The sequence below is a fragment of the Rhinolophus sinicus genome, linkage group LG06 (assembly GCF_036562045.2).
Source record: "Rhinolophus sinicus isolate RSC01 linkage group LG06, ASM3656204v1, whole genome shotgun sequence".
Classification (NCBI taxonomy): domain Eukaryota; kingdom Metazoa; phylum Chordata; class Mammalia; order Chiroptera; family Rhinolophidae; genus Rhinolophus; species Rhinolophus sinicus.
In genome coordinates, this window is record NC_133756.1 from 32,381,390 (window position 1) to 32,406,330 (window position 24,941).

Below are 24,941 nucleotides of genomic sequence, written 5' to 3' on the forward strand. Positions count from 1 at the left end.
GTCGGCGCCGCCCAGCGGGATCTGGGCTGGAAGCCTGTCGGGGAGCCGCGTTACCAGCCGAGGTGTGTGTTCATGTGACTGCTTTGGGTCGAGAAGCGCCGGACTCCGACTCCTCACGGCGGGGGAGCGCATCCGTCAATCCTCCGCGGAGGTGGGAGCTGGGTTGCCGCGCGGGCGGCGGGCAGCGGCTGCCGCTGCGACTCCCGGGGATGTGACAGCCGCCGGGGAGGGGCCGAGGCGCCTACTAAACGTTGCCTACGTGTGAGAACCCGAGTAGGGGCTCTGACCCCAGGCCGCTCGGTGCGTGGGGCGATGGGGGGTTGCGCTTGGAGTCACCGCGGATCCGGCTTCTTCTCTTGGTGGGGACTGGCGTGGGAATGTCGGGCCGCCCGGTCCCCTCCTCAGATGCAGCATGGGGAGCAAGATAGAGGGCAAGATCGAGGTGGGACTGGCCGGGCCGACCTCTGAGCCGCGGGGGCTGACCACGCCAGGGGCGGGGGCGTGGAACTTCTCCAGGCTAGCGGCGTGGGTGCGAGGAAGGCGGGGAGGTGTAGCGTGGCGCCTTACTCCGCCTTCTAGCCGCCCAGCTGCGGGGCTGAGGGGAGGGGCTGTCTCAAAAGTCTCTCCTTCCCCTGCAGGGGCGGCCAGCGAGTGCCCGCGCGAGCGGAGGGTGTCAGGAGCAGGGGCAGAGGAAACAAAGTTCCCGGGGCTTCTCCGAGGCCGTTGTCCAGGTTGCCCGGGTGTCCGCCCCACTCCTCGCGAAGGCAATGGCTTCCAAACTCCTGCGGGCGGTCATCCTTGGGCCGCCCGGCTCGGGCAAGGGCACCGTGTGCCAGAGGATCGCCCAGAACTTTGGCCTCCAGCATCTCTCCAGCGGCCACTTCTTGCGGGAGAACATCAAAGCCAACACGGGTGAGGGGGATGTGGGGGGCGAGGGGCTGGGGTGAATCCACGCGGGATCCGGTTAGGCCGGGGAGACGAAAGAACGGAGAGGGGCCGGGTCTCTTCGGCCCCCGGGCGCCCTTCCCCCGCCCGCGTGTGGTTGTGCAGGCTCCTACGTGCCGGGGCGCATGCAGTCGGTGACCCGCAGCCGTGCGGCTTAACCGCGCCCGGGGAGGAGGCCGACGCTTCCTGGGAGGAGGGTAGGCGATGCACGCGGCTCCTCTCTCCGCCCGGGCTCCTCCTGCGTTGGGGAAAAGCCGTAACCACCCAGCTGAGTGAGAACTAGGCAGCTGACAACGCCGAGCTCCGCTCTCGCCCTGCTTCCTTAAGGCAAAGCACCCCCCTCCTCCGTGCCTCCGGCCAACCCCAGCGCCCCCTCTTCTCTCCCCCGCGCGCCGCCCACCTGTGGGAGTCCGGCCCGGCTGCGCGCGGGGGAACCTGTGGCGCCGCGGGGCTCGCAGTCGCGCGCTGTTCCAGCCCCTCCGCGCCGCCGCAGGCCTCCGGGCAGAGCCCTGGGTGGCTCTGAAAGGCCTGTCTGTTCGCTGCCTCCTTCTAAGGTAAACTCTCACTACGAACTTCCCCTCCTCCCCAAGCCGAGGCCTGGCTGTTAGAGCCTAACAGGAGACTTGATCTGATAAATTACGTTTTGAACCCTGCTTCCCTGGAAATGGCTTCTTGATTATGCCTCCCTGGGCTTGCGTGGCGACTTTGGGGACATAGGTAGCCTGATCGCTGAGTCTCTCAGGATGGCCCTTCTCCCTCTCCTTCCACCTCACGTTCACACCAGTTCCTAATGAACTGGCGTTAAAAAGCAAGAAGTAGCTGTTGTGTTGCTTCGAGGGACATACCCCTCGTGATGCAGATGCTCATAATTAGCAGCTCCTTTTTATGAAAACTTCTTGCAAACGGGGTGCTTCAGGATCTCTCCTGTTCTCAGTATCCAAGGTGATCACTGGCCGTTGTGGGCTACTTATCCAGGGATCTTCATTACAAAAGCGCAGATTCATTTGAAGAGGTGGGAGGAGGACGGTGCTGGAAAACAGGAGGCTCAAAAGCTAGGAATTCAGTACCTCAAAGGCAGGGTTTTATTCATGATCTCTTAAGCACGGTGTAATCGCCAAGTTTTAACTTTGATTTTCAAGACTACTCTTCCTCGCCACGCCTATCTCGTAAGGAAGAGTTCTTTGTACCAGGTCACAGCTTGAATTTTCTCTGGCATTTCTAATTGAGGACTCAATTAGGTCTATTTTAATTTTAATACCGAATTCAAATGTATCTTATGCTTTCAGTGTTTGGTTTGCAGTTTGCTGGGAGAGCAGCGTGAGAGGGAAGGCTGGCTCTCAACCTGAGAGTGTTGTGATGAGGTAGGGCTTGTCCATGGTAGGGAGAGGGAGGCACAGTGAGGGGAGGAAACGCTAGAGTGGGGTTGAGCCCATTTCTTAGCATCCTCTGTACCTGACTTGGTGATTTGTTTCCTTGTGGCACGAAGGGCTTCACACCGTCCATTCCGGGACTGGATTAGTGGCCCTTTCCATTTTTAAAGAGAATGTGATGGGAAGTGGCGTGTTTCTGCTCGTTCTTAGAGGCTTTGAAAATATTCCATTTGCTCTTTTCCCTTATTCTCATTTTTTTCATTTTAACTTTCCTTTGTTCAGAATTTTAGTTTCCATTCTCTTTCAAGTGCCGCCCCCCCTATCGCCTCAGTGTTTCTCCCTGGAGTAAGAAGTGACTATGAAATGAAATGTTGAGATTATCTTTGTTTTTTTTCTGTAGGGAATCTCGTAGTTATTGCATGGACCCACTTACAAACTGTTTATCAGGGGAAAAAGAAGAAAAATAAAGGACAGTAATTTGTTTTTAAAGTGGCTTGTTTGTAGTGGATTTGGAGGGTGTTCTCGGATTATTTTTCTCTCAGAAAGTCTAAGAGTCTTATAGGCTCACCACCTTGTAAATAAGAAAACATTCCACAGTATTTATTTTTCTGTTACCTGCTGTTTTGCTTTTAGCTGGTTTCCTGGTGGAGAAGCACAACAACCCCTGTGTATGTACCCCTTTATAAATGTTGATGGTTTGAAGGAGACGACGAAGCACAACAAAACCCCAGGAAATAAAACCTTGGTAGGAATTTGAATTGGAAAGTAGCTCAGGCCATCTGCTCCAGCCTCCATTAGGGCATACTTCTGTTCACATGGCTTTCCTGCAGCCACTGCCTGGTGAAAAGCTGCTTCTCCAGGCATGGGATACGCATTGCTTCTGGGAAGTGTTCCCTCACCTGCCCCGGCAGAATTCATCTCTTTCCCCAGCATATAGCTTGTTAATTCTGTTGCCGCTGTCACATACAGTTTTAAGGTGGTGCAGCAGATGTCTGTCTGAGTTATCCAATAGGTAGTTACTGAGTATCTGCTATGTGTCAGGCAGTATTCTAGGTGCCGGGGGCTATAGCAATATTTCAGATGACCCTATGACTCTGTCCCTTCTGCTTTCACCACATTCCAGTTTCCACTGAGATTTAAAGGACAGGTTGCTGGCAAAGTAATGCATAAAAGGAGTTCAACTAGTCTTGTGTTGAAGGCATGGGTCAGGAATATTATAATATCTGCATCTGCCCCAGAAGTCAGCCAGCCTCCAGTGACCAAATCCATTCTGTTTAATTAGCTCTGATTTATGGTAAAAGTTTGTACTATTTTTGGGGAGGGAACATTTTCCTTTATCTTTGATTAAACAAAATTCAACCAAGTAAATTTGAATATCTAATTGGCTGTATGAAGTGATTCATAAATTGGACAGCATCCCTTCTAGCAATTAGAAAGAAGGGTGCTCTGAGGAGTTGTACAAAATGGAAGATTTTTTACAGGAAGAAGGGTGGGGCAAGGGAGCTATTAACAACAATAAAAAGATTATTTGGGGCCTAGACATCTTTGGTAGTGGGGAGGAGAATTGAAAGGGTTTTTATCTTGCAGATTGCCTCTCTTTATTACTATATTATAAAGATAATGATTTTTTAAAATTTATTTTTCAATTATAGTTGACCTAACAATATTATATTAGTTTCAGGTGTACAAAATAGTGGTTAAATATTTATATATCTACGAACTGATCACTTGATAAGTCTGGTACCCATCTGACACCATACATATTTATTACGATATTATTGACTATATTTCCTATGCTGTACCTTATCCCTATGACTAGTTTTGTAACTAAGATTGCCTCTTCTTTCTATGGAGGATAGCGAGGGCCCACCTGAGAGATTACCTCATTGGTGTTGACCAGAAAAATCCAGACTGTTTGATTAAGATTATGTTTCTAGGAGAGGCTGAAACTGCAGTTAGATCTGGTATTCAATCTAGGTTTGGGATCATGGGCTTTTTGCACTAGTGATGCCATTTTGGGCTTGTGGTTTTCTCTTTAACACCTTTAAGGTACTTATGGCTTGTCTAATCTAATAATCAAATTGACATGAGACAGATTACAAGGAGAAAAACAAATGAAAAGTTTAGAAACATGTATGTATACCTCCCGTATACATGGAAGAGACCCAGGAAAGATGAGTAACTGGCCAAAATGGCAGAAGTCAACTCCTTAAATACCATCTTCAGCTAAAGACAAATGAAGGTGTTGAGGATGGAGAGTCAATCATGGGAGGTTACCAGGAAAAGCACAATAAACAAGGATAAATTTGTTATGCAGATTTAAGTCCATAACTTCTCCATTGATAGTGAAGGCAGGCCTGGTACAGTGAGGAAAACTCCCCTACAAATGGAGATTTCCCTTACAAATGTAAATATCCTTTTACAAAGGGTAACTTCTACTTGGTTTCCAGAGTTTCTTCCAGGTCTGCTGTTACTTCAAGTTAATCAACCTAAAATAATCAGTCCCAAAGAGGCATGTTTGGGGTGGCAAACGCTGCTCCCTTCAGTCTTGCCTTTGAAACTTCAAGTAAGAAGTTTCACATTCCAGAAGTAATGATAGATTGTTCCATATCTTATTAAACTAGCCTCAGTCTTGAGAAAGGTCAGTTCAGTTAAACAGCTGTATCTCATTTTAGGAGGTGGTCTTGCAGGTGGGCTGTTAAGGTTAGGCCTATATTGTGCAAACAATCAGGTAATTAAGAGGCACCTCCAAGAAAACAAAAGAAAAGCAAAGGTTAATGATTGGAGCAAATTATCAGTCAGTTTCTGAGCCAAGGAGACAGTCAAGAAGATTTCTGGATGTCAAGCTCAGCTTCTTTTAGAGTTTGAAATGTCTCTGATGATGTCATCAGGTGTTCAGGCAAACTTTTTTAGAGGCTTATATCAGTCATGGAGAGTGTCTAAACAGGAGCTATTGTGTCACTTTCTCTTAAGTCTATATCAAGTCATCTAGTTGCAGTTTGTAGGGCTTCAGGAGAAAGGGCTGTTTCAGTTCTTAGTGGTTCCAAGTCAAAGGATGGGAGAAAATTGGAAATGTTAGTTTGGAGAGATCAGCCAAATATTTGAGGAAATTAAAAGAATTTGGGATCTGGTCCAAGTACCAGATAAGAGCAGAACCTAAAAAGACAATGAACAGTGCTAGAATCTAATATCCACAAAGGTGTGTTACTGAAACAATGTTTCCCTCCAAAATTAACCTCATTTTTACCAAAGGTAGCCAAATTAAGCCTAATTTATTTGCAAAATAAGTCTATTTTTGTTATGGGACCTCGGTTCTTGCAGATGCAGTGAGGAATCAAAGGTCAGCAAGCTGCTTAATATGCAAGTAGGGTTTATTAGTGATACATTCTCAGGGAAGAGAATATGCCTAGCCGCACATGGTGGGGGGAGAGAGAGAGAGAACACGAGGGAGCCCACACCCTTGTCCTGAGAACTTATAATTTGTTGGGTGGCTGATGGAGTTAGATTTTGATTTGGTGGGAAAAGGTGGTACATGCTCTTCCATGGGAGGGCGTGACCTCCTAAGATGGGTGGAGGTCTGTTGCCTCAGATCCTTATCTTTCTCCAGACCCCCTCTTGTCATCTGTTGTTGTAAACAGGCATGTGACTGGAGGCGGTTAATCAAAGCTAGTTATAGCTTTTTCTGTTGGCACTATGGACCCCCACCCACTCCTCTTCCTCCTATATTTTCTAACTTCTACCTAACAGTTTCAATACATTTGCCCTAATTATTTGTGTAAAACGAAAAGAACAGGAAATAACCGTATAGGCTCTTTTAAATCTGCTTTGCTAGAATTTTTCATGAGGAATCTCCAGATTGACCTTTTAAGCCTCTCGAGTCCAGAAGAGCCAAGCCAGGGACTTGCCATTAGACTTCGCCTAGAGTACCTATAGATTTGGGAGGATTTCTCTTTTATTGTGGTTCTCCTGCAACTAAGACTGAAAACCGTGACCAGACTTGGAGCTGAGCTGTGCCTTCCACAATTAGACTGAAGGACAACAACTTGGAGCTGACGGGCCTTGGAGAAACACACTGTTCCCCAATATTCCCAATAAAATGAAAAACAAAAACAAAAGATTGTAAAAGTCACTAATATTTCAAACAACAAGTCATGGAAATTGTATTCTTCCTTATCAGTTCCCACATAATTAAGACTTGTTCTGCTTGAATCCAGTTTTTCCATCAGTTCTCTCTACCATGCCTGATGACTAAGGGTGAGAATGGTAATTCCAAGTTTGCAAGGCCTCATCAAAGCTCATAGGATTTGCCCAGTGAACTGAGTTGTTCACTAGACTGTGGAAGGTATACCCCAAATGGAAAACACATTTTCTCACAGTTTCTTTGCCACTGTGAGGGCATCAGCCTTGCAGCAGGAGCACGCTTCAACCCATTTGGAAAACATGCAACAGCAAGAACGTATTGATAACCTGTACTAAGTGCCAGTTGAATGAAGTCCAACTTAATTGTACTGCGATGCATGAAGGAATGCAAAAACTTAAAAATGGGGTTAGTCCGGGAGCCTGGACAACCAAGTGGCCATCTTGGGTTTCCCACAGCCCCAGCTATTCATTTCATTTACAGACATTTTATACCCGTACAGTGTTCCCTAGAAGTTTATCATCATTTATTTCACAATGGTTCCCATGGAATTCAACACATCAAATAAGCCTAATTAGTTTAATATTTCCCTTTTATGAGGAGAGAGATATCCTTTGAAATGTTTTAAGGGCCCTTGTGGAAAAATCTCAAAGTTGTTTTTAGGTTAGGAAAGAGTATTTAAAATTTGAATTTTGGGAAGTTTGTCAAAAAGTATCAAAAGGTTTTAAAACACTTGACTAAATAGTCATGTAGGTCATAATGAAACAATAATTAATTATTCATTTAACTAAGTAACAATAACATTTCAAAGACAAACATAGAGGGTTACATAATTGTTAGCAAAACCTAGCTCTTGCTATTGAGAAGATTGTTTTCTTAAGTATTCAAGAATGTGATTCAGACAACATAAAACACAGAAAATTAATTTGATAAAACAATATTTTCTTTCTCAACAGATTACTTGAAAAGAAAAACCTTTTACAATCTCTTGTAAGGAGGAGACTGACCGTCCAAGCAAACTTTGTTCTTTTAGCAGATGAAAGAAAATTAAGTTTTAGCTTTACATAAGTATACTATTGATAGTAAAGCTCAATTTTTAAAACTGTTATAACAGCAGTTCAACTGTAGTCAAATTACACAAGATAAAATTTTCTTTCTCTTCAACTTTTTTTTTACGCTTAGTTTTGCCGTTCATAACCACAAGTTCTAGCTTAGAGAAAATTACTCTCATTTCTCTTACCAAAAATGTATCTCTGTACCTCATTTCCTTTTTTTAGAAACATATATCCTGCTTTCCTTACATTCAAAGTTGTTTCTGTTATTTCTGGTGGTTTCAGTTATATTTATTGGAATTTTAAATCCTTACAAATCTTAATTTCGAATGAAAACTAAGCAATTAGCTTTCTTTAGATTGGCAAATTTATGAATGCATTTCATAACTTCTGGAAACATAGACTCTTTTACTGGCAAATATATTTCATAATTTCAAGAAACGTGCTTTTTAAAAAAAGATTTTATTAGGGAAGGGGAACAGGACTTTTTTAGGGAACAGTGTGTATTTCTGGGGCTTTCCAAGTCAAGTTGTCCTTTCAATCTTAGTTGTGGAGGGCGCAGCTCAGCTCCAGGTCCAGTTGCTGTTGCTAGTTGTAGGGGGCACTGCGCACCATCCCTTGCGGGAGTCGAGGAATCGAACTGGCAACCTTGTGGTTGAGAGGACGCACTCCAACCAACTGAGCCATCCGGGAGGCAGCTCAGCTCAAGGTGCCGTGTTCAATCTTAGTTGCAAGGGGGGGAGCCCACCATCCCTTGTGGGACTCGAGGAGTTGAACCAGCAACCTTGTGGTTGAGAGCCCACTGGCCCATGTGGGAATCGAACCGGCAGCCTTCAGAGTTAGGAGCATGGAGCTCCAACTGCCTGAGCCACTGGGCCAGCCACAATTTTTAATAGTATACTCTTTCAGTGTGACACAAGACATTTAGTAGCACACCCAAAATTATCTTTTAGTTTCTCTGTAATAAGAGCCAAAAGTAGGTAGACTTATTTAACAATTAATATTTCAGTATTTTATCTTATTTGGAAATGATCTAGACAGTCAATAATTTCCACCATTTAATTCAATTTGGTAAAACTTGAGGTTTCAAGTTACCAAAAGATTTTGGGAAACTTAAGTAGACATACTATAAAACATAAATATTGTTGAAAAGTTCATCTACAAATTTCATCCCACCTACATCTATTTATTTTACTTGTTCTCAGTAATTAGGTTACCCACAAAAATTTCATGAAATGTTAGATCAAGTCACCCAGCATTCTAAGTTATTATTTTTGCTGACAAGTTTATAAGCCTAGGTAGAATGAAAGTATTATGTTGCTGATAATTCTAAGTACATCTGTTTTAATGAAGACAACAAACTTAAATTAGCTTTAATTCTGAATATTTTTCCCAAATCACATGAATCTGAAAAGCATGTGGGTTAGTTTCTATATTGGGAATTTTAGAGTACCTAATATTTATATAAGCACTTGTTTGTCTTTAAGCCAACTAAATAGAGCTGTTTTACAAATTAGCAGTACCATCTGGAGGTAGAAAATACCACACATCTACAACAGGTACACGAGTATATCCACACACGACATACAAACTGAGGCAGAGACCTCATGGCTTCCATAAAAGAAGTGGGATCTATTCAAATGATCTTGCTCCCATCCCCTTTTTTTTCTTTAGATAAGAATTATCTTCCTGAAATGTGCATTTAAAAAAGATGGCCTAAGGGACTTCATGGAGAAGACCAGGTATTTTCATCTCAAATATGCAGGGAAAGAAATGGAAGCTCCTCCCAGATGTACTTTAGTTTCCTTAGGCTGGTATTTACAAGCCTTTTGAGATGAATAGGGAAGGTTTGGTGGGCTTTGAATGTTTTCTGGTCCTGTTGCCACAGAGATTGATCCACTTATAGAAAGGACTACTAGAATGAGTACTCAAATCAAGGAGGCTAGCCATTATGTTTCTTTGTATCCACTTTTTAATTTGCTCTTTCCATAGGTACCAATGAAACACCTGTGTAGGATGAGAGCTCTCTAAAAAATTTCCAATTTTGAAGGTTTTCCAGTTCAATGATTCATTGTCTGGCCAACGGTAGGATCTAGTGATCTCAGTAGTGACTCAAACCATTACGCCTTTTATGGCTTAAGTAAGGATGCAAGAGGCGCCAACAAGAGAGTGCAAAGGCTGCAGCCCTCACAAGATCCCAAAAGTTCACTCCCAGAGTTAGAAACAGTCATTCCAAAACACAGGGAACCATGTATTTTCCCTGCTTTGAACAGAGTAGGGTAACCTCACCCATTTTTAAAATTTTGTTCCTTGCCTACCAGATAAATGTGCATGCTCTAGCTGGCAGAAAACTAGAACCATCAGGGGCCTGTTTTTACAGTCTCTGGGAAGAACAAGATCAACAGAAAACAAGAGTATTCAAACGAAATTGTACCGGAATCCCATTTGCCCAAGAAACTAATTTCACCAATATTTTCTCCTGCCAATCTAAATTTAGCTTACCATGTCTAACTTCCACTCAACCCCGCAGACAGAGTTGAGGGAGACTGATAGAGCAAAAATGTTTACTTCTTGCCTGGCTTGCCATCTTTCAGGGAGGAAGAATTTTCCTCTACCCTTCAAAGTTTTTCTGGCTGGTCTAATAATCAAATTGATATGAGACACTTGAGCAGGAGAAAAACAAAAGTTATGTAACACGGATACCTCCTGTAGACATGGGGGCGATCCAGGAAAACTGAGCAGCTGGCCAAAATGGCGGAAGTCATCACCTTAAATATCACTTTCAGCTAAAGACGGGAGTAGATGTTGGGAGTGGAGAGGCAGTTTTTGGAGGTTACCAGGAAAAGCACAGTAAGCTGGGCAAGGTGGCTCTGCGGGTTTAAGTCCATGCGCTCACCATTGGTAGTGAAGGCAGACCTGGAACAGTGAGGAAAATGCCCCTATAAATGGAGATTTCCCTTACAAATGTAAATGTCCTTTTACAAAGGGTAACTTCTACTTTTCAGAGCTTCTTCCATGTCTGTTTCTTCAAATTAACCAGCCTAAAATAATCAGTATCCCAGAGAGCCTCACAATAACTGTCATCCAGTGGCTCTGCCTAGTTGGCCTGGAGCAGAGCAGGCTGAGATTTATCAAATACCTCATTTGAGGACCTTCCCCCAAATCTTTGGTGTGCATTTTCTTGAGCACATTGCATGAGGAGTAGACGGGGGAATTCTCTTAGATTGACAGGACCTGGGTCCTGTCATAAGGAATATTAGCGTGTGTACGTGTGTGCCTGTGCATATATATGTACGAGTGCATGCACACACGGAGTCAGTTGTATGTTCCGTAAAACTTTTATTTAGTGATAGCTTCTTTTGTTGAGTCATGGGTGATTGAAACCTTCCTTTGAAAGATGTGAGAATCCTGTATTAAGGGTTGGACAAATAGTGTTTTTTTAAATCACATTATTCTGTACTGGGTCTATCTCAAGTGCACAAAAGTTGGCAGATTTCCATTTGGAGGCTTCCTGGACTTGACTGAGAGAAGAGATGTTCAAGAGCAAACCTGTTTCTGCTCTTAATTAATATTAACTGCAGTTCCTGTTGGGGTTTGCAGATAGGACTAGCATTTTGAATTAGACTCTGGGCTGACCTAGTTCAGAGGGCTCGGGTTTTGTTTTTTTTTGGTGGGGGAACTCATTAGGTATAAATGTGTCTTTTCTTCTGTAAGAATGAAAACTTCTGGGAATTGGAGGATGAAGTTGTATTAGACAGACTTGAGAGACAGAGTTCAGTGTATCTAAAACAACTTTAAATAGTTAACCTTTGTGTAGCTCACATAGGGTCTTGGCTTACTACAGGATTTCTAGAATATGCTATATTCCATTTTAGTGAGACTTGGGGTCTGACCAGTTTTAAAGCATCTTTCTTCCACAGGTCCCTTCCCTCCCTCCCTCCCTCCCTCCCTCCCTCCCTCCCTCCCTCCCTCCCTTCCTTCCTTCCTTCCTTCCTTTCTTCCTTTCCTGGTTGCTTTGTCTGAGGGTTTTCACACGTATTTGTAGAGAACTGTTTGTGACTTGAATAGGTGTCCCATGACAGTAAGTCTGCCTCAGCCACATCCACTGCTGAATCTCAGCATTCTTTCAGTGTGGTCATTTTTTGAAAGTAGCTTTTTTCTGATCAAAGTCATGCCGTGTAGAAAATTTGGAAAATGTGAAACTGGACGAAACTGAAGATGCAATAAAAAATTACCCATAATAGCACTCTTGACATTTAAAAAATCTAACTAAGTTGTTTTTTTCTTTTGCCCCACTAACTCCAGCAAACTAACTTGGGGTTATATTAATAACTTTCCCCCCTTCCACTATTATATATGTGTTGGGAGCATTTTTCTGTTTCCTTAAAGCTACTTAAAAAAACATTTTAAATTCCTGCATAATATTCCATTCATTCAGCAGATATTTTTTGACTACCTACTCAAATATCCCTTTGTTCTCAGAGGTGTGAGGCCACAGAGAGAGGTGAGGGAATGAGGTTGAGACACAGAAGACAAGCTTTTACAGAATAAACGGGATAGTATTAGAAAGAGGTAGATGTCCTGAAGGCAATGAAATGGTGATGCGTTAGTGATGAGGGCTGAGGTGGCTACTTAGCTGGTGTGATTAGGGCAGGCCTCTCTGGGAGGTGAATAGCCGCAAAGAGCATGTAATGATCTAGGAGCCCTGTTCCAGGGAGAAGCAAGTGCAACGGCCCTAAGGTGAGAACAAGCACTGCTTGTTTGAGGAACAAAAAGTATGGAACCTACTGAGCAGGGGACATGGAAGGTCAGTTGAGAGAGATGAGCCTTTGAGGGGCCTGCAAAGGACTGGATTTTATTTAATGGCCCTAAGAACCTACTGATGGGTTTTAAAGAAGGCAGTGACATGTGGATTTACCTTGTAAAAGTTGACCTTTGGGATGCTGTGTGAAGTGACTCCAGGTGATTAAAAGTGGTACCAGGGAGACAGTGTGGATGAGGAGAGTGGACCATGGCTTGGACTGGGTGGTAGTGATGAAGGAAGAGAGAAATGAAGGCAGAGCTGACTGGACAGAATGAGATGATCGCGAAGGGTGAAGGAGTGAAAGAAGTCCATAGTGAGTCCTACGTACGATGCGGACCTGAGCGCCCGGGAGAACGTGTCTAACCAATCTGGTGTGGAATATTTGGGTTCTTTGCTGTTCAATAATACTCTTAATGAATGTCATCGCATGTAAATCATTGGGCAAATACACTATCCTTGGGTTACTAGCAATAAACTCTCCTAGGTTACTAGCAATAAAACGACAGGACCAGGATAGTCTTTAAAAGTTTAGGGGAAGAAGGAAGTTTTAAATTTAGTTTACAAATACCTGATCAAGGTCTTGGTGTGAAAGTAGCTAATAGGCATTACTTTATTTGTGTACTTTTTGGCTTATTGAATATTTGAAGTATAGACATACATATACATTTGTGCATGTGTATTTAAAGTTTTTCTTTGTTTTTCTGATTATAGAAATAGCATGTGTAAGTTATCAAAAGTTTAGAAAGCCAAGAAAGAAGGCAGTCATTTAATCCCACTAACTGCAAGGAAAAATTCTGTTAATAGTTTCATATACAGTTTATCCTTCCAGACTGTTTTTCAGGAATATATTATGTACTACTATTTTGAAAATCGCTTGCTTTATTTCACAGTGTATCACTGAACATTTTCCAGTGCCATTACATTCTGTTCTTTAAGGTGAGTTTAATGCCCTTGTACTACGTATTTCAATGTTTTATTCCATTTTTTAATTTTTTAAAAAGGTAATACATGCAGATATTCTTTGTTTTGCACTTTCTAAAAACTTAGACATTGGTTTCTATTAGTATACCAATCTACCTCAATCTTTTAAAAAACTGGCTGTATGCTCTTTTATTATACAGCTGTATCATAATTTCTTTAACCAGCCATTCTCAGATGTCTTGGTCGCAGGGTCTTTTAGCACATTTAAAAATTATTGAGAACCCCAAAGGGCCTTTTTATGCAGTCTATACCTATAGATATTTACTGTACTAGAAATTAAAACTGAGAAATTAAAAAAAATATATTAATTCATTAAAATAATAATAATAAATCCATTACGTGTTAACGTAACATATTTCAGTGAAAAAGAACTATTTGCCAAAACAAATCTAATGATAAGAGTAATGTTGTTTTCATATATTTGCAAGTTTCCATAATGTTTGACTTAGTACAAGAAGGCTGGATTCTTATATCTGATTCTTCATTCAGTCTGTATACTATGTTGTTTGGGTTAAAGTTTTGGAAGAATATCTGGCTCCCCATAGATACGCAGCTAGAGAATGGGGGAGCTCTTAGATGCCTGAGAAGATCTCATGGACCCTCAGGAGTCTTCTAACCACACTTTGCGAACAGCTTATTTAATCATTCTCCTATAGATGGGAAATTAGATTATTTACAGTCCTTTGGTGTACAAAGCATGCTGAACTGAATGCCCTGGTAGATGCCTTTCAACAGATGCTTGAGTGCCAGACAGTGTGGGCTTGTGGGATACGAAGAAGTGAGACCAGTTCTATTCCCTGAAGGGCTACCAAGTTTACTGGGAGAGGCAGGCAGGCAGACAAGTATACAGTAGTGGAGGCTGCCAGTTGTGCATGTGTAGTCCTGTGAGCCATCAGGAAGCAAGGTGTACCCAGCATTTAGGGGGACGTGGGATTAGGGAGGGCTTCATAGAGGAGAGGATTCGTGAGTGGAGTGCTGACAATTGGATCCAGCTACCAGGGGAGAAAGTGGGGTGGTCGTTTCCCAGTCATCCTGGATCTCCTTTTCTGGAGCTTGTTTGTGGTCCACGAGAGACTGTTGCTTTGGCGGCTTGATCACACCTTGTTTATTATTTTAGTCCTTATTCGTCTCTTAATTATGCCATCAAAGGAAAGGATTATTCAATACCTTCTCTATGTCACCTTTTCCATCTTCCATTACTCGTGCTTATCTTTAAGGTACATACACCTACTGTGCCATCATAGTTTATGAAACTTAAAACTTCTGCTTCAAACTTCCTCGAACTCAAGTGATGGCGACTGATCATGAAATAAGTAAATTGGGTGCCAGACTATTGAGCTATAGATCCACCACTTATAGAGGACATACGGAATTGCCTGTTTCCTTGAAAATCTACCAAGGAAATTGTTAAAGGGTATTATATTATGCTAGTCTGCTCTTTAGCACTCTGTCTGGTCCATGTCGTGAGAAGGTTTAAGGACTTGGAAATTAAGTTTTTCTTGTAAAGTTTTAGACAGTATGCTTTCACATTGGGTTAGATATGTCAACCATGTATTATCTTTTATCTTTTAGCAAACAAGATTTTTTTGAAAGCATGAGTAGGTACTGTGTTTCCCCCAAAATAAGACCTAACTGGAAAATAAGCCCTAGCATGATTTTTCAGGATGACATCCCCTGAACATGAGCCCTAATGCGTCTTTTGGAGCAAAAATTCATAAAAGACCCGGTCTTATTTTCGGGGAAACACGGTAATAGAGGCTTTGGATTACTCTGTGCCTTTCCGCCCCATCACTTGATGTTTAGTTCTCAGGTTGGCCTTTAAGACGTAGTACAAAGGTCTCATTTGTACAGCTTCACAAAGTCCAAGTAGAGAGCGGATGTTAGATTTTAAGTCTCACTTCCAAATTCCGAGAGTTCTTGTACTAAGTAACAGGTCAGGCTTACATTACTTAGCCAGAGAGAGTGATAATACTGAAATAATGCAGAGTCACTCCAGCTCTGCAAATTGTCAAGAAGCTAGAAATCAGTGATTTCCTCCTTTTCAGCAGTTTCTTCTTGACCAGCAACCTGTGACCCTGGCACTTTGTAATTCTTGTGACCTGGTCATCATAACTAACATGTGCAGTGGGTCAAGCCTGTGCTAGGCCTTGCATGGGCTAATGTATGCATATTATCCTTTAGTTCACCCACAGATCTGCAGAGCAGTTGTTCTGTCATTTTACAAATAAAGAAATGGTCTCAGAGAGGTTGAGTTACTTGCTTTAGGTGAAATAACTAGTTAAACAGAGATGCTAGCATTCAAACTTGGGACACCATAACTAGGGTGAAACTTCCCGTGATGTCATTGTGCCGTTCAGGTACTCCAGTAACTAGTGCAATGTACGTCATGTCTTATAAATGCCACACTGGGACAGTAGATGGCAGGGAATTACTGCAGCTTAGTTCTCCACAAGTACACTGAGCTTCAGTACGTTCTTTAAGCGGAGGCTAGAGGTTTATGGTTTGTTGGTGTTGTTGTGTCCCTAAAACATACACACAAAAAAATCTAAAAAAGGAAACACTGACTTCCTCCTCCCTCTCCCAAAAGGGACCAAAAGAAGGTCTAAAATAGAAATCATATGTAATGGTGAGGAGGTAGAAATTGCTTATCATAATGGTAAGAGTTCTGGAATGATACCTGAACTTGGTATCTCATTAGTCTTGTGACAGATGGAGGCATAGGGAGGCATGCAAAAATAAAACATGGTCTGTACCTGTGAGGCACTTACAGTCTGCGGTTCAAGTTCTAGATTCTGCATTATGTTCTCATGAGTCACAGTGGGCTGTGTGTGTGTGGGTGACGTGTTGAGGTCGTGGACAAAGAGTGGGAGGGCATTGTTCAGACGCGCCTTTCTCCTGTAAATGCCTTTCACACTTCTGTTCATCTCGCCAAGTCTACTTTTCAGTTTCATTGCTTCTGTGAAGCTTTTCCATGGCTGTTGCAGCTACCCGTCATTTTCTTCTCTGAAATTCCTCTTATTTCTAATCTGTACATAAGGTATTCATTATCACCTCCCTGTAAGATGATTTATTGCATAACTTTAATTATAGCCTTTTGCCATCTGAATTCATGGCCGTTCAGTTCAATACATGTTTTGATAGCCTCTTATGGCAGGAGGGACGACATGTGATAAACAAGGGGGAAATCATCAAGATCCCCTGGTGTACCTTTGGTCTGATAACTTAAATTTTGTGTAAGTACTATGAAGGAAATATGACAGTGCAATGAAGGAAAGTGACTGGGAAGATGACTTTAGATAGTGATGGCGGAGAAGGCTGCTCTGAGATGATGTCGAAGCTGAGCTCTGAATGGAGGGTAGGAGCCAAATGAGTGAAGATTTGGGGACAGAGGGGACAGCCTGTGGAAGACCCTGATGTAGGAGTGAGCTTTCCGTAAGTGGAGAGGAGAGGTGTCAGGTGTCTCCAGAGCACCGTTAGTAAGAAGGAGATGGTAGAAGAAGAGACCATAAAGGTCGCCCTTGAGGCATAAACAGGGGTTTGAGCTTCTGCAAAATTGGATGGGAGGTGATTGGGGTTTTTTTGGTGGTGGTGTTATTTTTGTTAATTTTTTTTTTGTGTGTGTGTATAATGGCTTTACTGAGACATAACTTGCATACAATAAAATTTATCCCTTTAAAGTGTATAAATCAGTGTTTTTAGTGTATTTTATAGAGTTGTGTGACCATCTCCACTATCTAATTTCAGAATGTTTTCATTACCCCAGAAAGAAGCCCTGTACCCATTAGCAATCATTCTCCCTTCCCTGCTCCTTCCCACCCCTTGGCGACCACTAATCTACTTCCTGTTTATATGGTTTTGCCTATTCTGGATATGTAATATAAATGGTCTCACATAATATATGACTTTTTGTGTCTGGCTTCTTTTAGCATATTTTCAAGTTTCAGTTATGTTGTAGTATATATCTATACTTAATTCCTTTTTATTGCCACATAATATTCTATTATATGGATATACCATATTTTGTTTATTCATTCATTAGTTGATGGACACCTGGGTTGTTTCTTGCTATGAACATTAATATACAAGTTTTTGTGTGGATATATGTATTTCCATCTCTCTTGGGTATATCTAGGAGTGGAATTGCTGAGTTATATGGAAATACTGTATTTAACATCTTGAGGAACTGTCAAGTGTTTTCCAAAGCAGCTGTACCATTTTACATCCCCACCAGCAATGAATAAGGTTCCAATCCACTTCACACCTTTCTCAATACTTGTTATTTGTCCGTTAGCCACCATAGTGGTTGTGCAGTGGTATCTCACTGTGATTTTTGGTTTGCGTTTCCCTAAGGACTAATGGTGCTTAATGTCTTTACATATGCTATTGACCATTTGTGTATCGTCTTTGGAGAAATGTCTGTTCAAATTCTTCGCCCATTTTTAAATGTCCTTGTCTTGTTGAGTTCTTTACATATTCTGGATACAAGTCCCTTATTAGATATATGATTTGTATATATTTTCTCCCATTCTGTGGGTTGTCTTTTTATTTTTCTTGATGAAGTCTGGTTTATCTATCTTTTTCTTTTGTTGCTTGTGCTTTTGGTGTCATGGATAATAAACCATTGCCAAATCCAAGATGAAGCCATCGTTTTTAAATATGGGACTGACAGTCTGTTTTACATTTTTCGTAGATCACTCAGGCTATTTGGAAACTGGATTGGAAGATTCTAGAATGAAACTAGGGAGAACAGTTAAGAGGTTGTTACAGTATCCACAGACAAATTGGTAGACATTAAACGTCAGTAAGTACTTGTTAAATCAATGTATTCCAATAGCATCCTGTTAATGGGAATAAAAAATAGTCTTCACCTTTAAGGAGTTGACAGGTAAAACATAAGCCCAATTGTTTTATAAGGCAGATTGCACTGAGTGTTATAAAAAAGGAACGAAAAATTTAATAATAAGAACAACGAAGAGAGAAGTTACTTGTATAAACTCTTACTGAGTTCATTTTTAATAGTTGTTTGTTATACTTCCGTATGAAAGAGTAAATGAAAGCTATAGGAGAGATGGCATTAAAACTGAGCCTTGGAAGATAGGTAGGGTACTGGCAGGTGGAAAAGTGGGAGCAGGGTGTTTTTGATGGAGGAATCATATCATGTCTGGGAGTAGGTGATTAAAATTAAGGGTGTTTTGATTGAAACCTAGAGTTGGAGGAATTAATAGGCAAGGAAGCTGGAAATGTCCCTTGAGGCTTACCTATAATTCCAGATTGAGTTGATAAATAGGAAGGCTGTGGGGAGTCAGTGCCTTCCTCAAACTCTTTTAGTGGCACGATTGTTGTTTTTCATAGCAAAGTGTGAATCGTAGTAGAGAGAAAGTGGAGCACAGCTAACACAGTGCCAAGAACAGTTTAGATCGGGTAGTGTGTAAAAGTGATGGCTAACGGGGGATTTGGGAGAAGTTGAGGTAGTGATGGCAGCCTTAGTATGGTTGTGTGGGGATGGTGGAAGAGCACAGCCCACTGCAGCCCTTGGAACGGCTGAATTTCAGTGATCGTGGGGAAAAGTGGTCCCACTTAGCAGAAGGAGGGCAGTCCAGGGTTGGGCAGGATAACAACTTTAACACATGTGCATACCTGCAGGAAGTTCCAGGTGGAAGTATCCAGTGGGTTTGGGCATAGCAAGTGGGCACAGGAGTTGGCTCTATGGCATAGAGGAAATATAGGTGGACTTTGGAATCAGACATACCTCTGACTCAACCTCTTACTGGCTTTGTAAATTTGTGGTGGTGGCGGGGGCTGAGGGGACGTTACTTAATTTAATTTCCTGCTTTGTAGGAATCCCTGCCTCACAGGGCTATTGAGAGGGTCAGATAGGGTCATCTCTGTAAAATGCCTGGCAAGTAGGAGCCTTCTTTCTGTAGTTTGTTCCCTTCTTCCCTGGAGTCATAAGGCTTTGATTTCATTTAAAATCTTCCCTAGTGAATATGGTGCATTGAATGGAATCACTGGCACAATCCAGGGGGGTTTAGGCTGTGTGTGTGTGTGTGTGTGTGTGTGTGTGTGTGTGTGTGTACACACAACCATTCAGCAAAAGACTACAGACAGGCACTTGTTCACTGTTTAAAAACTCTTTATTGTGTTGTTCTCCTATTTTCCCTTGAATGTGTCTTGTTTCTAGTCTTGTCCAAACAAAATGCTTACGTTAAAGTTAGGTGTGAATCTCTTGGAAGACTCCCTGAATGCAAAATTGCTTTCTAAAAGTTGTGTTGTCATTAAGATGGACAGTTTTTGACCTGTCCCTGTTTGCCTGATTGGATAGATTTTCCCAAGGTCTTTTAATGTGCTGGGCTGCTGATACATCTGATTTGACTTTTGCTTTGCTTTGTTTTCCTAAATTCTAACTCAAGTGCTTCTGTATTTTTTTTTTTTTTCGTCTACATAATGCAGTGGATCTTGGTCAGAATAGCCAATGTAGTTTGCAGGAGAGCTATAAAATATTGATTGTATATATGAGTAGTTTCCCAGTATTCTTAAATGGAAACTATAAATACCATCTCAGGACACAATTTAGTTTTTCCAGAAGGGAGATTGATTTTTAACTGGCATTACTTCAGTGGCTTAGTATTTTAAAAATCAAGACTCTGGCTTGGAATAAAATGAAAGTGTAAGACCTACTTTCCATTAAGCTCATGGTTTTGTTTTAGTTTTCTAGGGTTTTTAGGAACTAAACACTCTGCATAACAATGACTGTGTTAAGTTTAATTATTTGTTCCATTGCTTTATGTCTTAGAGCTGGAAGGGATTTTGAGTCCTTCTGTCCAAGTGGCCATTCTGTGCCGGATCCCTTCTGTGGCAGCTGACAGCCAACTTGCCTCCTCTGGAGGCAGGCTCTTTCATTGCTGGACAGGTCTAATTGTTAGAAGATTTTTTCCCCCTTATACTGAGATGAAAGCCAACTCCTTGAAACTGTTACCCATAAACTGTCATCCATTTGTCCAACTTCAGTCTTTTGGTGTCACATAAATTAAATCCACCAGCTCTTCAGATAATTGAAAATAGTTGCTAGGCACCACTTCGCCGACTTTTAAGTTGTCTTTTTTTTTTTCCCTCCAAGAAAAACAGCCCTCGTTCCCTCACCATTCTTGCCATGATATGTCATTTCTAGATTCTTTTTCAGCCTGTTTCACTATGACCCTTTTTAACTGAAATGTCCACCACCACTAAGAACTGGTTGAATGTGGTGAGAACATTGTTGCTGTAGTGAATTTGTTTCTAAAATCGACTCTCTGTAAATGAACATGTTATTTGGGAGTACGTACTTCTGAACATTGTCCCGCAATGCACACTGTAGCTCAGTTAGCCTTGGAAAACTGACCGTATTTGAGGGTCTATATCAGGGTCAGCTCAGACTGGATTGGCACCAGCGACTTCAGGCTACTCAAATCTATAGTCCTGTCCTTTGAGTGAGGAGCCAGATATACTCTCTCTCCCTTGGCTCATTCTGAGGGTGAGGATGGCTAAAGAATTAGCGACAAATAATTAGAAATATTCCAGGAGTTTGGTGGAATTAACACTTAGCCTAAACACAGCAGAACATTGATCAGCCAACAGGTCATGACTAAATCTGCCCAAGTTGTCATTAATAATAGTTTATTTGGATTATCCTCCACGTATTATTTTCTAAAATCCAGGGCTATAGAGCTTTATGCTGAATGCCTTAGTGATGCAAATCTCTGAGAGACAGTTTGGTGTCTTTCAATAAGAATGTGGGCTCTGAACCACATAGCTGGGTTTGGAATCTGACTGGGCCCCCCTAGCTCTATGATCTTAGGCAAAGTAGCCAACCTTTTTTGTGTATTCACTTACAAATGAGAGTAACTGTAGCGCTACCTCATAGATTTCCTGTGAGTCTTAAGTTAATAGTGTTGGCAGGGCGGAGGCTAGTGTGAGGCACTTTGCTTGAGTGAAAAATTTCAGGAAGCATGAAAACAACCAAAAACAAACAAACAAACAAAAAAAACAAACCAAAACAACAACCAAACAACAACAATCTAGATAAAAATAGTAGTTTAATGCAATAAAATGAACAAAATACCGAAATTTTAAATGAAGACCAGATCCGACGGGATTGAGATTCGGGTGAAGTGAATGAGAGTGAGTTGTACAAGAGCAGGGTTGTATCCTGTCTTTATTTAAAGTTTTCATCATGTATTTTTTGCATTAATGTTGATATTTTCAAAATATTGCATTAAAATATTATTTATCTTGATTACTAGAGGTGTTTTTGTTGTTGTTGTTGTGTTTTTTTTGTTGTTGTTTTTTTTTGCCCCAGGTGAGTGCCTCGCTCATCCATCTTGCAGACCATTGTGTTGATGGTGTTTGTAGGGTGGGGAAGAAAAAATAAATTTCCTTCTTCCCTTCCACGCTCTTCTGGCTTAACTAATCAAATTAACGTGAGAGACTAACAGGAGAAAATGACCAAATTTATTACATATATACATACAGGGGTTCCCTATGGATAGGGGACCCAAGGACGGATGGGACAGTTAAGGCGCACATGCCACTAAGCAGAAGGGGTGAAGGGTTGTGGTTTGGGACTTCAAAGGGCCAGATGGCAACTCAGGGAGATTGAAAAGCTAATGTTTGGTAAATAAAGGTTTGCTGGGCCATCTTTACAATGGGACACAGGAGGACTTGCCAGTTTCCTCCAGTCTGTCACACTTAGGTCATACTAAACTCTAGTTATCTATAATAACTCCCTTCCTTCCTGGAGCTGGTCCTCTGTCAAAATTCCTTTTAGGCAGTTAGAGGGAAGGTCAACGGTTTTTCCCGAGGTGTTCATTTCTCGAAAATAACCAGCTTAAAATAGTCAGTATCCCGAAAGGCATATTTTGGGGTGACAGACTTGGCTTCACCTCAGTTACAATGATGTTTTGAAGAGGAAGTGAATTTTAAGAGCCCCGTGGAAGGATTTATTTCCAGCATTGATATTTCTGTTAGGTCGTCTCAGAGTGCTAGTCCAAATCTGATAATCATGGTTAGTTTTAGGTATTGAATGCCCTGTTTCAAACACTGCTGGAGCTCAAACCCCAGAGAATAAAAAATGTGAACACTTAGCTTATGTCTAGAAAAATGCAGCCAAGCCAAACAGCACAGAGCCATTGCTTGCTTGTCCTTGATGGCCAGGACTGTGAAAGAGCCACAGATGGTGGCTGAGCCATCACTGGAACTACTGTGAGTCGGCTCGGGATGTTCTAAGAGGCAGAAGCCAGGAACCCACTGTGGGGTGGGATCTGGTGTTGCAGAAGCTAAATTACGATGATGGCATCTTTCTGTCATTCTGGTTCTGCTCCAGTTTGCTTTTAGTTATATCAACCTGATCATAAACATCTTGGGAATCTGTTTCATAGTCAGTGGCCCGTGAATGGCAGAAAAAACGTTACAGAATCAATTTTTAAAGCTTTCTTCGTGGCAGTCCAAGGCAGCTGCTGTCTGTTAGAACATCATCCTTATTGTAATGACACTTTCTTTTCCTCTCTTTTCTTTTTCCTCCCTCTTTCCCACTCTCCCTCCCCTTTCCTCTCCTCCTTCCCTTTCTTTTTTCCTCTCTTGGGTCTTTTTAATACAGATTTAGTCTATGTTGCTTTCTGCACAAAGTAGTAGAAATCGGTCTCTTAAAAGGTTACAGAAACTGGATGTTATTGATGCATTGCATACAATAGGTGGAGCTGAATAAACTAGTAATCGCCTTAGCAGTTATCATTGGTATTGATTAGGTTTACATTTATCTGAAGATTTTATCATTTTGTTTTTAGGTTGCAAAGTAGTGGAATCCAAGTATGTACTTGAGAAGTGGAATGAGCTTAAAACGTAACTATTTTGTTGGCTGCCTTCTGTGATGGGGTAGCTTAACTGCACATTTTTAGAGACTCCAGGTCTCTTTTTCTGGCTTGGCATTGAAAAAGAAAACCACTACCACAAAATCCAACAGGAATGGGAAATTCTTATCTCAAAAAGAATGTATGTCACCTTCTTTGTACCAGTTTTTTGAGAGCAGCTGCGGCAGCTGAACTATATATGCCTGCTTTGTTTTCCTCCTTTCACTTGGCAGGTGGCGAAAGAGTGAAAGTTTTAAAATGAGTCTAAAATTAATGTGTCTAGGGGAGCATTCAATTTCATGTATATGCTATTTAGAATAGCAATATATAGATAGCAGAAGAAGATGTAGAGACTTGAGTAGAGAATAAGCTTAAAGGTTGAAGTCGAGAAGCCAGTACATTAGCAGCAGTTTGATTTATGAGGGAAATAGCCTCAGCGGTCTAGGAACTCGTATTGAATAGAGGCAACTGTGGGAATAGATTGTCTTACCCAGAAAGCGATCCTTGGTTTAATGGGCGGGGTTTAATGTTTCCTATTGGGTAATCTTTAGATTCATTAGTAAGGTAGGACTTCCCGAATCGCAATGTGAAATCCAATGCGTTGTTCCTTCTTACTACTTCTATTTTGGGCCAGCTTGGACTGAGTTTTAGAGATTTGTGAACCACAAATCCTGGTTGTTAGTGTTGAGTCATTACGACAGGAGGCATGGGAATGAGGGCACGGCGCAGGGAGACATGTGCTCCCACAGTGGAGTTGGTTGGTGACACGGTATTACAGTCTGTGGCACTTGGCTGGTCCTCCAGCATTATCTGTTGGATTAGAAAGACGTGGGCCCTCATTACCCACTCGATGGGTCCCTAGCATTCTACTCCACTCCACTGTCTGCAGGACTGGCGACTCTCCCTAATCATTGTCTTTCTCAGATTTCATGAATCTCTGGAATTCTTCACTTAAGCTTTCCGGGCTCTTCTTGTAAGGGCTGCCCTTTCCTGCGTTCCTTCACCCTATGTTGGACACTACCTTTACCTTTATAGTCCTCTCCTAAAGGACCCTTAATATAAGGTGATTGTATTGAGGGTTTGGGGGTGATAAGGATTAGAGCCTGGCAGAGGCAGCATCTTGGCATGGCACCTTAGACATCAGTCACTGCCCTAACACCTGTCAGGCATTCCCTCTGCCCAGCCAGACTCTCTCCTAGCTTAGACTTCAATTTCTTCGTGCTCTTTTCTCTTCTGTAGAATTGGTTTTTCTGTCTCCCAGATTTCAGTACCTGTCACTTTCTGATCCAGGCACATTCAACCCTCCAAATAAATCCTACCCTTGCCTTTGCTGATTAAAAAATTGCTTTCCATGAACAAAGGACCTGGAACAAAGCATAGGCAGATGCTTTAAAACTTTAGTGTGTGTGTTTTTTTAACCTGATTAAATTTTTAGATAACGTGTCTTATTTCCCCTCGAGTATCTAAGAAAGAAAGGAGGGCTATTAAGACTTAGTTTTCCTTCGTTTAGGATCGACCCTGAAGTGTCAGGGTTTATTATTATTTTCTTGCTACATTTTATTTTGCTTTACTTCCTTTTTTAATCCCATCTTTATTTATTCACTTACTCACCTTAAAAACTGTTGAATGAATCCTTTGCTCCCTGAGGCTTAGTTTAAGTCACTCAGTTGATTAAGACCTGCTCCTGAGGTGTTCAGAAGGGGAGAGGGCAGATGGTTGAACAAAGGATTCCAGTGTGAGAGGAACTGGGAGGAAGAGACTAATTGCTTG

General features: G+C 41.9%; 1 protein-coding gene across 3 annotated transcripts in view; it reads left to right on the plus strand.

Moving 5' to 3' along the window:
* AK4 (adenylate kinase 4) overlaps positions 1-24,941 on the plus strand; it is a 73,790-nt gene continuing 48,849 nt past the window's right edge. The window contains exons 1-2 of one of the 3 annotated variants that reach the window (XM_019731731.2): positions 1-151; positions 639-912. In XM_019731731.2, the coding sequence (XP_019587290.1) occupies positions 768-912 (145 nt within the window). In that variant the 5' untranslated portion in view covers positions 1-151; positions 639-767. Of the gene's footprint in view, positions 301-638; positions 913-1,211; positions 1,500-24,941 lie in introns of those variants that run through there. The other 2 variants (XM_019731718.2, XM_019731739.2) reach the window with 2 other exon arrangements.